Here is a 17,591-nt window from a genome sequence, read left to right on the forward strand (position 1 = left end):
GATATTTTACTCTTTCAAAAAGAAAGAACACTAGGAGACACTCAAGGAAGTTATATGGAAATACTTTTAAAACAAATAGGAGGAAACATTTTCCTGACAAATATCCCTTTACTTACCTGATTTTCATGACATGGGCCTTGACAGTACTCAGTCAAGCTTTCAAGAGTTTGGTTAACTAAAGCTACATTCCTTTCATTGATGTAGAGACCTAGAAGACCAAGACCACCCGTTGTACTTCCACAAATACAGTCAAGAAACTGCAGTGTCTCACAGACCAGGTTATAGTTAGTTTTGTTGTTTTGATTTCTCAGGAAATTCTGCAAATAAATATATAAAATGTAGATGAATACATAGACTGAGGTCAATATTCAGCAGTGCAGCCACCATTTAAACATATAACTTGGATGTTTAAAATTATATGTATTTTTATATCAATATTCACAGAAGTGGCATAGTTATGTAATAAGACCTAGCTACTAATAACCAGGTTTAACAGTAAAACAACACGTCTATATAAAATCTGGGCCTATATGTGGAACCACTGCAGAATTTTAAAAAATGCATTTATGCAGTTGGCACCTTCATCAACCATATACATACTTTTCAATACTGACATCTATAACTCTAAGATTTCTTAGTCTAGTTTATTCTTTCCAACCCACTGGAAGTTGGAAAAAAATTATACAAAAGAGGGTAAAATTGTCTGTCCGTCTATCTGGAGGCAAAATAACTTAGCAAAACTTAATAGAATGGGATGTAACTTGGCACATTAGAAAAACCAATAAAAGGACATATTGGGCACAATATTCAAAATGATTTAAACAGCTAGGAAAGGCTTCTGGCTGTTTGAATCACCTGTCTGGGGCTAACCAGGCATTTTCAGTGGAACTTAACCAGATGATGCCACTGAAAAATGCCTGCTGAGCGTTCAAACCGAAACCTGCTATTTTGGGGGCATTCCAGGGGCAGAGCCTGCACTTAACTGGTAAAGATAACCACATAAATAGGACCGCATAAAATGCATTCCTGTGTTTATGTGGTTCTTCACTGCTGGTTAATTGCCAAATATCACACTTAATTGGCTATCTTTTAGCCAGCTCCCTACACCTGGAAATTTAATGCTGGAGCCCGGACATGGCCCGGCATTACATTTCCAGCAAAATAGTGATCGCTTCCAGCTACATATCAGGTCCATTGAGTTAAAAAAAATTGGCAAAATTGTCTTAATGCATTTCTAAAGAAGCAAGAGTTCCAGCTTTTGTAGCAAAGAAATAAATTTGGCGCGTGGGAAAAACTGATAAAAATACCCATCAAGTTCAAAAATGGGCCAAACTGGACTGGATATTCCTGAGAAATAAGCCTCCCCAAATGGCTTAATGCATTTCTATGGGAGCAAGAGTTCCAGCTGCTGTAGCATAGACAATTTAATAGAATGGAATGAAACTTGGCATGTGAATAAAACTAATAAAAGACATATCAAGTTTGAAAATGGCCCAATCAGACAAGGGGTTCCAGAGAAATAAGCCCCTTAAAAAATAACACAGTGCATTTCTATGGAAAAAATTATAGCTGCTGTAGCATACAAACCTACATACAGTAGTTTAACAGCAGTTAAACAATTCCTCCTTTCAAACTGCCTCTCCCTGTTCTCTACCATTCCCAACCCCAATCTGTTGCCACCCACAAGTACTACCCCCTGCAACTGCTCCACTAAGCTGTAAAATGCCCCAACCACAAAAAGTATCCCTTACTCGCTGCAAACTGCCCTGCTCCCAAAAACTAAACTTCACAACTGCTCTATGCCACAAACTGCCCTACCAACCCATAAACTCTCAAAACCTAACTGCCCACCACCCACAAAATGTGCCACCAACTACCCTGCCCAAAACCCTATCCCCACAACTGCCCAACAACCCACAAAAAACACCCTGTGCAACTGCCCCACCATCCTGAAAATTGCCCTCACACCTAAAACTAACCACCCACCCCACCAAAATAACTTCCACTTTGCCCCATCTCCAAAGAATACCCCTGTAACTGCCCTACTACCCCACTAACTACCCTTACATGCAAAACCTAACTGTCCTATCCCCCCCAAAAAACTTTACTCCACAACTGCCCCACCACTCTGCAAACTGCCCCAAAAAAATACTTCCTTGCAACTGCACTCATACCCAAAACCAAATCATCCCATCCCCTACACCATCATTCTGCAAATTGTTTCCACCCTCAAATAATATCTCTTGTTAGTGCCCCATTCCCTAAACCTAACACCCACAACTGCACACCACTCTACAAACTGCCCCACCCCCAAAATTCAACTCCCCCCAAAAGTACCACAACACTACAAACTGCCACCAGTATCTTGTGCTGAATATTAGCGCTTATTTAACCGACCAGAAGCCAATACTGGCTGGTTAAATACTGCTGAATACTGGGCCCAAAGTAAATGTCAGCAGATAGGGACTTGCAAGGTCCATCCAGTCTGCCCAACAAAGTGACCAGAGTTGAATCTGACACTCTGCACAGGTTCCACTTCTTCATGATTAAACACTGATATACTTAATCTCTGTCTCTCTCTGCCAGTTCTTGGGGCACAGACCATAGAAGTCTGCCTGGCACTGATCCTACTTCCCAACCCCTGAAGCTATTGACAAAGCTCACTCCAGTTATGAGGTCATTTACGTTTTGCTTTAATTGGATTCCATCTTTTTTCTATATAGCATTCCTCTGTGTTTATCCTATGCATTCTTGGCTTCTGTTACCGCTTTTGTCTTCACAACCTCCCACGGAAGGGCATTCCAAGCATCCACCACCCTTTCTATGAAAAAGTATTTCCTGACATTGCACTCTGCAACCTCAACCTAAACCCTAATTCTGCTTCCCTATCTCTAAAAAAGATTACTTAGTGTCTTCAAGTTTCTTCTCATACATCTTTTGGCATAAGCCCCATATCCTTTTTGTCACCTTCCTCTGAACTGCCTCAGGTTTGTTGATGTCCTTAGTGTGATACAGCCTCCAAAACTGAACACAATACACCAAATGAGGCCTCACCAATGACTTGTACAAATCTTTCTTTTTTTTGGATATGCCTCTCTCCATGCAGCCTAGCATCCTTCTGGCTACAGCCACTGTCTTGTCACATTTTGTTTCTTTGTGTTAAGATTCTATGACACTGTCACACCAAGGTCCCTCCCCTGGTCTGTGCTTATCATGAGCCTTTCACCCCCTAGCAAGTACAACTCTTTGGGGTTTCTGCACCCCATGTACATCACTCTACATTTCTTTGCATTAAATTTTAACTGTCAAACTTAAGACCATTCTTTTAATCAATCCCATGGAACTTCCTGTCTCCAAGGATCTATTATACAAATCTTTTAGAGAGCCCACCAGAACCTCTTTGAGCGCCTTCAATATCCTCAGATTTATCTCATCTGGCTTCATGGCTTTGTCCACTTTCAGTTTTTCCAGTTGTTCATTTTTATCACTCCTTGACCACTGACTTTCCACTTCTCTTATATCCTCCTATCCTGCTAGCTCTTTCCTCAGGTACTCCTTCATTTTACTAAAGTCAGCATGCTTGAAATCAAGGACTTTGAGTTGTGGTTGTGTCAACACTCCCCTTTAGCTCCTATAACAAGCCATATGGTGTAATGATCACTACTGCCTGGGGTTACCCACCAGAACATTAGAAACACTTTCCCCAAATTTCACACATTTTTGACATGTGGTGAACTGTACATGTCATAGGTTTGGAATGCCAACTCATTGCAAAGGAGAAATCTCCATACTGGCACTTAATGGTGTAATTGAAAAGCTCCTACCTATACCATGATATATCAGGAAATGGAGACTTTTAAAGGCAAATCACACAGTCATGCACATGGCTCTACAGAGGCTGAGGTTTTGAGGTCCCAAAAGATAATGAGACAGGAAGCATATTTTTCAAAGTTAACACTTTCTATTTTCTGCAAATTTCATGAACATTTTGGCTGAAGGACTAACTCTGGATGGCAGCTAAACTTTAAAGGAATGAGGAAAAGCTGACCTCTGTATACCCACTAGTAATTACATCATAACGGAAAACACTAACCCCTCTGTTTACTAAGCTGTGCTAGCATTTTTACCATGCGCTAACCGTGTAGGTGCTCAGAAGAATATTATAGCACGTTATAATTTTTAGCTAGCGTGACCTAGTAAACGGAGGGGGGGGGGGGGGGTAGATTAGGAAGGAATTAAGAAAGTAGAAGGCAAAATGATAAACATTAGGGCTTGGGTGCCCTGATATATAGTACCTGGAGCTCTCTATTGTGGTTTTCACAGAGCAACTGCAGGAATCGGAGTATGGGCTGCATAATTGCTATAACAGGGCTCATCACTGCCTCCTCTGCAGACTTTTCTTCATTGCCTCCACCGTCTGCTCCAGATCCCATAAGGTCTATGTCTGGGTCTATTTCTTTTCTATATACGCAGTATGCTTTGGATGTGGCAGAAGATGCTTCAGTTAACTGCCCTTTCATTCCCTCTTTCAAATGTAGTGCAGAATCTCTGGCTGTAAAAAAAAACACCTCCAAATATTATTGAGGCATAAAAATATATTTTCATTAGTCAAAGATACTGTTATTTTCTGTAGAAGTCTATAATCAATTTCATGCTCAGAAATTGAGTCTGTGCTATAACTGAAGTCAAATATCAGCCACAATTTCATGATTATAGAATTATTGCACAGAAGATGCAACTTTCACAGCAATATATACAGGTAGGCAGGTTTGATTAGATTGAACTACTCTGGCAAAAGTTTGTCAAAATTAACTTAATATATATTTATTTCCATTTAGCTCACACCTTTTCAAGGCAAGTTACGTATAAATACAGTATCATCAAATTGCTCTACAGCTAATTCAAAAAAATGCTCTGTTTGGATTGGGCAGTGAAGGGTGTTTAGGTTTACCATGTTTCAGGTTTCTAGACTAAGGGCTTCTTTTACAAAGCTGCGCTAGCAATTCCGGTGTGGTAAATGAGAGGAAGCCCATTCAATTCCTATGGGCTTCCTCTCATTTGCTGTGTGGTTTGGCTTAGCAAAAGAAGTCCTAAGATCCAATAACCACACAAACACAAATTCACTCCTGTGTTATAGCCATACCTAAAAAGTCCAAAACGTAAAGCATAGACATAAAGATCCCATCACTAGTTTACAAAAATATGCTTTTTAGAATGCATCTAACAGATAAAAAATTGTACTTATATGTTATCAATGTCAGTGCTTATTGACACAAAGAGACCTGTTTATTAACGTGTGCTAAAGTTTTGAATTTATTGTGTGTTAGATGCAAAAATGAACACTCAGCACTATCTCGCAAGCTATATGTGGAAGCGACCATGTGTAGATCTTTGGCATCATTTTATGAAGGATGGTGTACACAGTTAGGTACCATCTAAAACTGACACATTCTTGCCTGGGTAGGAAAAAAATCTAGGTTAAGATGCTTTCTGTGTGTAGAGGGAGGATCTATTTTACAAACCTACATGATTCTATCTAGACTAGCTAGTCGAAAAATGTATTACATTAGTACAATAAAAAGTATCTCCTTATTTTCCATTTTTTTCGTAATTTTTAATTTAGTAAGTGGAAATATCAGTTTTTGAAATTTATATCTGCCATATTTTTATTCTGCGCAGTACAGCAGGACATAAGAACATAAGAATAGCCATACTGGGGCCCTGACCCTAGCTCAATATCCTGTTTCCAACAGTGTTCAAACCAGGTCATAAGTACCTGGCAGAAACCCAAATCGTTGTAACAAGTATCACTGTTTCCCTCTCTGGTGTTGCACTGTATGCAGAGCCTGGCCTCCTGGGGGTTCAGTTTAATTTTTGTCTATATATTTATATTTTTAGTTTATGGTTAGCTATGCTTTACTTGATGAGAGTCTATTTGTATTTGGTGTGGTTAAAAAGGCACTGAGTGTTTTTGTAGAATTGATCTGTACTTATCCAGCTTATTTTAGTTTTCCCAATAGGTTTATTGATATTCTAGTGCTGCCATTTTCTAGGCAGGGCTTTGTTCTATGACTCCTGGAAGTTAGTGCTATTATGGTATAGCAGAATTGTCATATAGGTTGAGTGTCTTTTGTAAAATTTTGCATTGATGCAGAAAATGTGAGTTACTGGATTTTAGATTTAGCTCACACCTTTCTCAATAGTAGGTCAATGCAAGTTACATTCAGGTACAATAGGTATTTTCTGTTCCTGGAGGACTTACATTTTAAGTTTGCACCTGAAGCAATGGAGAGTTGAGTGATCTGTACAAGTGACAGTAGGAATTGAACTCTGGCTTCCCTGCTTCTCACCCTGCTACTCTAACCATTATATACAGCTAATAAAGATAAAGCAAATTCCAAACATGTTTAGTATCTCAACAATAAACTAAAGGCCAGCAGATCTGAAGCCTGGTGGTCATTTGGCAACCTTCCAAAAACACTGATAGGCAAATCATTTTATGGTTGATAATAACAACAGGATTTCTGTTACTGTGCTGATGAACACCACGTGGCCAACAAGAGGATGCGGGACTTGCTGACCAGGAAACAAGTACTGGCATATACAGTGAACTCCATTTAAGTGCACGTCGGATAAGCGCATGCTCTGTTTAACTGCAGGCCGTACTTCGGTCCCATTTGTGGCGCCATCAATTTCTATGGGGACAAACTTCGGATTAGCACACCACTGATAAGTGCAAGATTCACTTATAAGCCACATTCAGGCTGCAAATAGGTGGGAAAATGTGGGATACAAATGCAACAAATAAATAAATATGCATGGTTTAAGACCGCTCCTCTGCAGGAAAGACTCCGCATAAGCGCATGCATGGAATATGGAAGCCGATTGGCACGTGACAAAGGGGCGGTAAATTTGAAATTTGGTTGGTTAACTGCCACAAGCAGAATAAGCGAAAGAATGTTGTTAGAGTGTACACTGGAGTCGTCATCGTCGTGCAACTGTAAGACTTTAACACTGGCTGAACGAATAGAAGTTCTTAAAAAATTAGAAAATAAAAAAGTCAAGCATCTATTGCTAAAGAATACGGTGTCAATCCCAATCAAATTTCACGTGTCTTGAAGCAGAAAGATCAGCTTCAGGAAGACTGGCAAAACAATACAAATCCACAACGGAAAGGAAAACGGGTGGGAAAAGCTGAGGATGTAGAAGATGCTCTTCCTTGGTGGTTTTCTCAAGTCAGGAGCAGACAGTTTCCTGTCAGTGGTCTACTGCTTATGGAGAAAGCTAATCAGCTAGCTGAAAGTCTTGGACTAACTGAATTCAACGCCACTGTTGGATGGTTGAAAAGATGGAAGGAGTTGAACAACATAAAATTCAAGAAACAGCATGGTGAAAAACAAGACGCTGATGACTTTGGTGCTGAAAATTGGGTTGTTTCAGTTCTTCCTACCATCTTGAACGAGTTTTCAATGCTGACGAAAACGGTCTCTACTGGTGAGCGATTCCTGATGTAACACTTGCATTCAAACAAGCCGAAACTACAGGAAGTAAAACGTCAAAGGACCAACTGACAATCCTCCTTTGCTGCAATATGGATGGGAGTGAGAAGTTGGAACCACTCGTCATTGGAAAGAGCAAACAGCCCCGTTGCTTCAAGAATGTTAAGCGACTTCCTATGTCATACGAAATTAACGCAAATTAATGGATGACTGGGGAAATTTGGAAGCAGTGGCTAAAGAAGTTAGACACTAGAATGCGGGCACAAAAGCATCAGATTTTGTTGCTTTGTGATAATTGTGCTGCACACAGGGATGATGTCAGGCTGTCTAATGTCAAGGTGGTCTTCCTGCCACCAAACACTACCTCTCTGATCCAACCTCTGGATCAGGGTATAATAGCCAATTTCAAACAACATTATCGGGCTCTTGTGCTACGTTGTCTGATGAGCGTTATGGATGACCAGACTGGCAAGGATAAACGTGCTGTTGAACTGGCTCGTAATCTATCATTGTTGGATTCCCTACATATGCAGAAAGAAGCCTGGAATCATGTTCCACAGGCAACCATTGTGAACTGCTACAAGCGGGCAAGCTTTGTTAAGGATGTGGAGAGGGACAAAACAGATGCAGCTGTTGCAAACACGTCAGATGAACAGGCTATTGACATCCCAGCCGGTATTACTGAAGAGGAGTTTCATCACTACGTAGCTGTTGATTACGATCTACAAACAGCTGATGACAGCACTGATGTTAAGATATGCACCTACATGCAGGCAATGGCTGATGATGGAACAGATGATGAAATGAGCAGTGAGGCACATGCTGAGGAAATTCAACAACCTCCTGTCACTTTTGCAAAAGTGCTGGAGAGTCTCAACACCGTGCAGGCCTATCTGTAGGCCACTGGGTATCAGTGCTATGACAGTTTTTACCGTCTGGCAGACGTAGTCTATGGAACTCACAGACACAAGAGTGTACAGAGGACTATGACTGATTACTTCAAGTAAGCCTAATGTCAGTTAACGGAGACTGTATAACGTCAGTTAATGGAGACTGTATACTGTACGTATAATAAACAGTACTGTACATATGTTTATCAGATGTCAAGCTTCTTTGGGACACAATGGTTAAGTGCACTCTCCGGTTAACTGCATATATTTCTTTGGTCCCAGACTCTAGCACTTAAGTAGATTGCACTGTATTTCCAGAATACTACAAATATTGTTCTGTTTAATACGTTATATTATTTTGGTGTATCGTTTTGATTTTTTTGGCACATAATTCACTGGAGTGTCTTCAATATGCATATTACCATCAGTACGAGAATTGCAGTTCATCCAGGTTGGAAAGTGAATATGCCAAATGCGTTTCTGATTACAGTGTCGACTGAAGGTGTTAGTAGAACTGAATGTTTGAATCAAATCATCAATCTTGGGATTATTATTGATCTGAAGAATGAGCAGGTATGTTTAGGAGTGCATAAGATCTTTTAGGACTTCTGAGAAGACGTGAAAGATCTCTGGTTTTTGAAACAAAGTTTTGTCATCATCTCTCATCCCAAATCTTTGAATGGCATTTTAGAGGGAAATACACCTGATTTCCCAAAACCTTTTATAGGGCACAGGCTCTACATGACATTATCAGGAAGGTATTATGGTGTAATGCAATATAATTGTTTTTAATTAGTGGGGGGAAAACAGAATATTTAATGTTTTGTAATAAATATATGTTAAAGAGGTGAGTAGTTACTCAAATGTTTTTACTATTATTGAACTTGTAACTACATTGTACAGAGGATACCCAGTCTATTTGTATTGACTAATAATTGAGTGATAACAATCAGTTATTGAAATTGTCAACATTTTTGATTTGTGTGTGCATCTTGCTAAGTGCTATTCTATAAAGATACGTGCACAAATCTTATAGCTTGCAACTCAAAAAGAGGTACGGCCATGGAAGGAGCATGAGTGGGTCAGGGGCATTCACTAAAGATGCACAAAGTATTACTGAATACCGGGGATCTGCATCACAGAACGGCAACAAACATGGTATGAAGTTTGCACCAAAAGATGTATGAGAAGAGACTTGAAAACCTGAATCTGTATACCCTAAAGGAAAGGAGGGATAGGGGTGGGCTATAAATGGAAATAAATAAGATACAGACATATAAATAAGTGAAAGGTATTAATATACAAAAAATTCTTTTCCAAAGATGGGAAAGCAGTTGAATTAGAGGACATGAACTAGGTTGAATGGAAAGGGTGATGGATATTTAGAATAGCCTCCTGATGTAGGTGGTAGAGACAAAAATAGACATATGGGCAGGGGCGGTGCTTAGACAGCTATTCCAAATATCGGAAACTAAGGCCAGTGTTGGGCAGTCTGCTATAGTTTGTGTCCTGAAGATAGCAAAGACAAATCAGGATGAGCTGGAGTAGACTTCAACAGTAACTCTAATAGTTAGGAAGTAAGACCAGTACTGGGCAGACTTCTATGGTCTGTAACAAAAATAGGAAAGACAGGTCAGGAACAAGTATGCATATTTTATATAACATTTATATCTATGAATGTGTTTTATGTATCTCTATGGCGGAGGGGAAGATATTTTAAGTTTGAAATTAAAGAGTAAAATATTGTTAATTAGCAATATGGATGGATTAATCGTTATCATAATTAATATGACTATGCCAAGGCTATAATAATTAAACCACTCCAGATTATTGGCATGGTGGTGTGATATTGTGAAATCATACAGAATTGCCTATATATGTTAGGCACAATAACAAATTGCTAATTGTGTTCAATCATGAAGGAATGTAAACTGCACAGAGTGGCACATATGGTTTTGGCCACCTTGTAGGGCAAATTGGATGGACCTTGAAGATCTGCCATAATTTATTGTGTTATTCTAACTATAAAGGCAAAATAACTACTGGCTTTTCTTCTCCATATCACCCTAACAGCATTAGCCCCCATTTTCTTCCAGCATCTTTCTAATTTATCCACCAAAATTCTTCTCTCTCAAATTTGCATGCACAAGACATATTTAATGCAGGGGAAATTCTGAAAACATTTAAAAGGAGCTATCCTATTGAGGGCCCTAGTAAAACTTCCATACTAATCATCAACAATCTACATTAACCTCCTCAGAAAGATCACCTGCAACTATACCCACCCACAATTTACTGGCCGCACTCCTTGGAAGACTGGGCATCCAAATGGCAGATGACATTTAATGTGAGCAAGTACAAAGTGATGCATGTGGGAAAGAAGAACCCAAACTATAGCTACACGATGCAAGGTTCCACATTAGGAGTCACTGCCCAGGAAAAGGATCTGAGTGCCATCGTTGATGGTACATTGAAACCCTCTGCTCTGTGTGCAGCGGTGGCTAAGAAAGCACATATAATGTTAGGAATTGGAAAGAAAAACAAAAATGAGAATGCTATAATACCTTTGTATCACTCCATGGTACAACTGCACCTCGAATACTGTGCAATTCTGGTCACCGCATCTCAAAAAGATATAGCGGAATTAGAAAAGGTACAGAGAAGGGCAATGAAAATGATAAAGGGGATGGGACGACTTCTCTATGAAGAAAGGCTATAGAGGCTAGTGCCCTTCAGATTGGAGAAGAGATGGCTGAGGGGAGATATGATAGAGGTCTATACAATACTGAGTAGAGTGGAATGGGTAGATATGAATTACTGTTTACTCTTTCCAAAAATACTAGGATTAGGGTACAAGCAATAAAGCTACTAAGTAGTAAATTTAATACAAACCAGAGAAAATATTTCTTCACTCAATGTGTAATTAAATTCTGGAATTCACTGCCAGAAAATGTGGTAAAAGTAGTAATCTTAGCAGAGTTTAAAAAAAGATATGGATAATTTCCTAAAAGAAAAGTCCATAAGTCATTATTAAGATGGACTTGGGAAAATCCACTGCTTATTTCTAGGATAAAACTCAAAACTAATAAAAATAGTAGAGGATACACAAGAAATGCAATATGTCACAATCTTATACGTGGGTAAGTCTCATATATGCTTGACGGCTAATGTCACTTCACTCCTCGGTGAACCTATTGCCGTACAATATTATAATCATAGACTCTTACCCTCCGACCTACCAATGCCTAAGTACTTTACTATTCATTTTTTATTTTTAACATTATGTGTAAAGGTTAGGCATTATGTTACTTATCTGAGCTTGTTTCTAACGGGTGTGCTCACAAACCCCGACAGGTAGCCTGTTTCTCAATTCTTGCTTTGTCAAGGGGGAGCGCTTCACCTCATGTTCGCTCGTAACAACTCTGGTTTCTTCAAACTCTGGTTTGACAAAGCAAGAATTGCGAAACAGGCTACCTGTCGGGGTTTGTGAGCACACCCGTTAGAAACAAGCTCAGATAAGTAACATAATGCCTAACCTTTACACATAATGTTAAAAATAAAAATGAATAGTAAAGTACTTAGGCATTGGTAGGTCGGAGGGTAAGAGTCTATGATTATAATATTGTACGGCAATAGGTTCACCGAGGAGTGAAGTGACATTAGCCGTCAAGCATATATGAGACTTACCCACGTATAAGATTGTGACATATTGCATTTCTTGTGTATCCTCTACTATTTTTATTAGTTTTGAGTTTTATTCTTCAGTAGAGAAGTGCCCATTAATTTTTGACAGTATTTCTAGGATAAGCAGCATAAAATCTGTTTTACTGTTCTGGGATCTTGCCAGGTACTTGTGACCTGGGTTGGCCACTGTTGGAAACAGCATACTGGGCTTGACAGACCTTCAGTTTGTCCCAGTATGGCAACATCTATGTTCTATTTTTCCTTCAGGAACTCTGATCTAGTTCTGAAATCCTATAATTCTCCAGTTGAAAATCAATAAATGCCCCTCTGATGTGTCATTTAAACAAGATGTGTCATTTGTTGTTTAGCAATCTTACATTTATCAGCAGACAATTTAGAGCTTATGTAGCTGGTATATCAGCCTGAGTCTGAGAAACAGTAAAAATCTTAAGGCACAACTATCAGGGACTAAGTCAAGGAGTTAACACTGCACCTTTTCTTCCCCTTTTTCTTTTCATTCCCATTGTTTCCTTTGATAGTTTGTATACGATTGTAAACCTTCTTAATGCATATCAAGTTTACAATAAACAGTTTTAAAATGATTGTTTACAATAAACAAATATACTGTAGTTTTATAATGATCATGACAACAAACAAACAGTATATTTCTTTTTTTTTTTTTTTTTTTAACCATTTATTTTATTATTTTCATGTACAAACATGGCAGCAAGGAAAACATTTCTAATACAACCAAATCGCTAACCAAAAAATTTTTTTTTCCATAACTGTTTCCCCCTCGCCATGTCCGAACGTGTTCTTTTAATCTCACCCTCTACAAACAGTATATTTCACCTCTCAAAACTCAGCACAACATGTAACAATAAAAAGGAAGATATAAACGTCATCAAAATACATCAAAAGAAGAAAGGAGGGAATTGGGCATCCAAAGGGTGTAATAAGGAACATGCCCTTTTGACATGTCCTTTGAATAAGACCTGCCTATGTCTGGAATAGGGGCACTGAGCAATGATGTTACCATCATTGAGAGGAGGAGCCACAAACCGCAGCTGACAGCAATACACTCAGGGCTGAAAAATCTCATTGAATTGAGTCCTCCCTCAAGGTATGAGTCACATCACAGAGGTAAGATAGGAGCCCTCCTTTTCATTGCTAACAAAAAATAACTCATTCTAACATGAGATAACATAATGAATTCATGTTAATATGAACTATTTAATGTGCTCCAAAAGAAATAGCATGCACTAAAACAGAACTGAAAAAAAATACAAATGTACATCCCTATTAACTTTGCAAGATTACTAGGCACTGAATACAGATGATTTTAGAACTATCAAATGAATACATTCTCCCTTACCAGACTGGGTATCCAAGTGGCAGATGACTTTTAATGTGCAAAGTCATGCATGTGGGAAAGAGGAACCTGAACTATAGCTACATGATGCAAGGTTTCACACTGGGAGTCACCGACCAGGAAAGGGATCTAGGTGTCATCGTTCCATTAGAAAGGAATGGAAAACATAAATGAGGATATTATGATGCCTTTGTATCTCTTCATGGTGCGACCGCAACTCGAATACTGTGTGCAATTCTGGTCACCGCATCTCAAAAATGATATAGTGGAATTAGAAAAAGGTGCAGAGAAAGGCAACGAAAAATGATAAAGGGGATGGGACGACTTTCCTATGAGGAAAGGCTAAAGCGGTTGGGCTCTACACCTTGGAGAAAAGATGGCTGAAGGAAAATATGATAGAGGTCTATAAATTAATGACTGGAATGGAATGGGTAGACATGAATCGCTTGTTAACACTTTCCAAAAATACTAGGACTAGGGGGTACGCAATGAAGTTACAAAATAGTAAATTTAAAACAAATCTGAGAAAATATTTCTTCACTCAACATGTAATCAAACTCTGGAATTCAGTGCCAGAGAATGGGGTTAAAACAGTTCACTTAACGGGGTTTAAAAAAGGTTTGCATAACTTCCTAAAAGAAGAGTCCATAAACCATTATTAAAATGGTCTTGGTGAAAATCCACTGCTTATTTCTAGGATACTGATCCAACTAGCTGGCAAAATTACATTACAATTATATCTGATATACTCTACTCTACAAGTCTGCACTGGAATAATTAAGCTAATCATGAATTTATATGAATATAAAGAAGCACAGCCTAAGTTGAAAAAAAAGTAAAAAAAAGTTTAAAAATTTAAAGTCCGATCCCAACAGAAGGGTGTGTAGTACACTAAAAGTTAAGATTGAGTGAAAGATCATGCTCTTCCCATGTACATATAAAAGAGAACTTATTTGAACAGAAGAGAAAAAGAAAGAGAAAAAAAAACAAAAGTATAAAAAATTAAAATAAAGAAAAGGGAGGAGGCTGGGAAGGTCTATGATTATATTTATCATAAAAGTGGGGCACGCCATAATTGGCGGTAAGTAAAAAGAAAAGAGGACCCCTATGACTGTATGAGACTCTCCCTTTAATGAGTACAAACACACACGATTATTTCCGCTTATTAAGTAGAGTATTTCTAGGATAGGCAGCATAAAATATATTGTATTATTTTGGGATCTTGCCAGGTACTTGTAACCTGGATTGGCCACTGTTAGAAACTGGATGCTGGGCTTGATGGACCTTCGGTCTGTCCCAGAATGGCAATGCTTATGTTCTTATGGCATGTGGCAGCTGAGATGGGTAGCCACCTTTTTGAGTTGTAGTCTTCAAGTCAACGCTTTCCTGGATTTGATTTTAGTTGGTTTGGGTTCAATGTTAAAAGCCAAGTAACATTTTTTTCTCTACTTCAATGTGGTGCAACCATATTATTAAGACGTTAGCTATATAGTTCTTGCAGTTTTTTGGATTTTCCAGGGATAGTGGATTTTTCCATTAAAGTGTATCCTCCGTTTTTTTGCCACAGTGATTTTTTGTCTGTTAGGGAGTTTTTTTACACTGTGGTTGATTTCGGAGGTTGGTAGGAAACCTATGATGATGAGTCCGTTAAAGGGTAGGCCATCTCTGTAGGCACCCTGGACTCTTGAGGTTTCATTTATTTAAATTAAATATAATTTTTGGAAAATCCTCTACCCAATAGAATATTGCGAGAGCAGTTTCAATTATACAGTTTCTATATATGTAAAAGGCAACAAGGTTAGAAAGGATAAGTATATGTATGCTTTCTCTTCTAAAATCATTATAAATGCAATCACTGATGGAAAGCATATATATATATATCTATACATATCTATATATGTATTTACACATTTTCTAATACAGGTGTAAATACACGCATTATGTCTGCCAGGTTATGCATGTATACACTGCATTTTGAACAATATACATAGCTCCACCTAACTTCACTCCAAAAACCCCTGCTTTATACATGTATAAAAGCATACATTGGACCACTCTCTGTTTATACTTTATATTATAAATATATATGACAATATATTTTACATAGCATGCTTTCCATGCATAACCCGGGTTTACATTTACATGTAGAAAGCCTGTCAAAAATATGGCATATGATTCAATTCTGGTCTGTTTGTTAAAACTCAGGAGACTATGAAGACCTAGACTAGCCAGCATGAAAACAGTCCTACTAAGTAGAACTGTTAAGAGATGCCAATGATCTGGGCCAGACTAGTAAGAGGTAATGCTATTCATATAAGAAAAACCTATGGTATGGAAATCTACAGTGTGAGAAGCTGCGAAACTTAGAAAGGTAGAGTGGTTACCCCTCATAGAACCAAGTTTCATCAGAAATCTACAGTGCTTTCTTTGGTTTCAAATGAAGAGATTCCCTTTTAAGGAAGTATTTGGTTATCTGAGTTTAATATGTTCCAGATAGCAAGATGCATCCTGGACAAGCCATAAGGGATGGCTTGTCCCACTAAGTAACTGCCATTCTTACAATTTGTATTACCATGTTAAATCCATCCTTTTACAAATCAATATCAAATTTATCTTCACTGGACTGTGGACATGGAAATTCAGATTTTTAAAAACACCTATAAAAAGTTTGGAACTTTTCTTTAATTATATATCCCTGCTCTTCACACTACACATATTATATGCTCTTTGTAAATTCAAACCAGGAAAACATACATATCAGCATCAGTTCATATAAGGTTTTAATTTGTGACTCTACTGTTATACATTTTGAAATGTGTGAAAAGTTTTGCTAACTGCTTTGTTCTTTCCATTACAAATGAGGTGAATAGGTGTCAGACTCACTACCACACCACCGTGTCTTGGCACTACATAGTGTAATGTTATTGACTGAATCACATTACCTCTTTTTTTGGGCACGGATGCTGCCATGTCATTCTCATCATCCTTCTTCTTGCTGCCTAGATCAATAGTGTTGACCGTTACTGTGGCCCTTATTTCCTTCTGAGCTGCTTTCATGCGGTCATTAAGTACTTTAAAAAATTTTTCAGATTTTTTCTGCTCATTCAGTTGCCGATAAAAGGAATACTACAACAAAATTTAATCCAGACATAGTTTAGAAAGACAAAAATATAATATTATTAAATACAGCCTACTGGTGCATTACTAAAGAGAATTTCTCATAAATGAGAGACAATTTTATAAAAATGCATCATTTATTTAACAATCTTACATTTAACCAATCTGACAAATGACATTCTAACCAGATCACAAAGTGTAAAAACATAAAACCACCAAAAACAAACTATACAATTAACCCCCCTGTTTACTAAGCTGCACTGGCGGCAATGCCGACACAGCCCATTCAAAGTGAATGGGCTGTGTCGGCGTTAGCATACTGGCAGCCAATAGCACGGCATACTATAGAGGGGTGTAAGATTGAGAAAATAAAAAGTCTTTCAACTTCTACCTAAATGATAATCTCCTACAGTTCATATAAATTTTTTTTTACTTATTTGAAATGTCTACTTATTTGTCTAGTAATTACATTTGAACCAAAAATGAAACGTATTATGGCTTATTTTGGTTACTGTGATATGGCCTTACTTGGGGACCCCTTTTACAAAGCTGCACTAATGGCTGCTGCACGGCAATGCTGACACGGCCCATTCTAAATGAATGGGTTGTGTTGGCATTACAGTACCGACAGCTGCTAGTGTGGCTTTCTAAAAGAGGAGGTTGGTTAGCTGAATTATCAGATTGCCACACAACAAGTAAAGCGAATGCTACATACCTGTAGAAGGTATTCTCCGAGGACAGCAGGCTGATTGTTCTCACTGATGGGTGACGTCCACGGCAGCCCCTCCAATCGGAAACTTCACTAGCAAAGGCCTTTGCTAGTCCTCGCGCGCTCATGCGCATCGCGCATGTGCGGCCGTCTTCCCGCCCGAACCGGCTCGTGTTCGTCAGTCCCATAAGTAGCAAACAAAGCAAGGGAAGACACAACTCCAAAGGGGAGGCGGGCGGGTTTGTGAGAACAATCAGCCTGCTGTCCTCGGAGAATACCTTCTACAGGTATGTAGCATTCGCTTTCTCCGAGGACAAGCA

General features: G+C 38.6%; 1 protein-coding gene across 2 annotated transcripts in view; it reads right to left on the reverse strand.

Moving 5' to 3' along the window:
• LOC115477466 (inositol 1,4,5-trisphosphate receptor type 2) overlaps positions 1-17,591 on the reverse strand; it is an 801,768-nt gene that overhangs the window by 217,520 nt on the left and 566,657 nt on the right. For both annotated transcript variants that reach the window (XM_030214365.1, XM_030214364.1), the window contains exons 39-41: positions 16,388-16,571; positions 4,296-4,552; positions 117-317 (exon numbers count right to left, since the gene is read on the reverse strand). In XM_030214365.1, the coding sequence (XP_030070225.1) occupies positions 117-317; positions 4,296-4,552; positions 16,388-16,571 (642 nt within the window). The remainder of the gene's footprint in view (positions 1-116; positions 318-4,295; positions 4,553-16,387; positions 16,572-17,591) is intronic.

Source organism: Microcaecilia unicolor, chromosome 9 (genome assembly GCF_901765095.1).
Source record: "Microcaecilia unicolor chromosome 9, aMicUni1.1, whole genome shotgun sequence".
In the NCBI taxonomy this organism is placed as follows: Eukaryota; Metazoa; Chordata; class Amphibia; order Gymnophiona; family Siphonopidae; genus Microcaecilia; species Microcaecilia unicolor.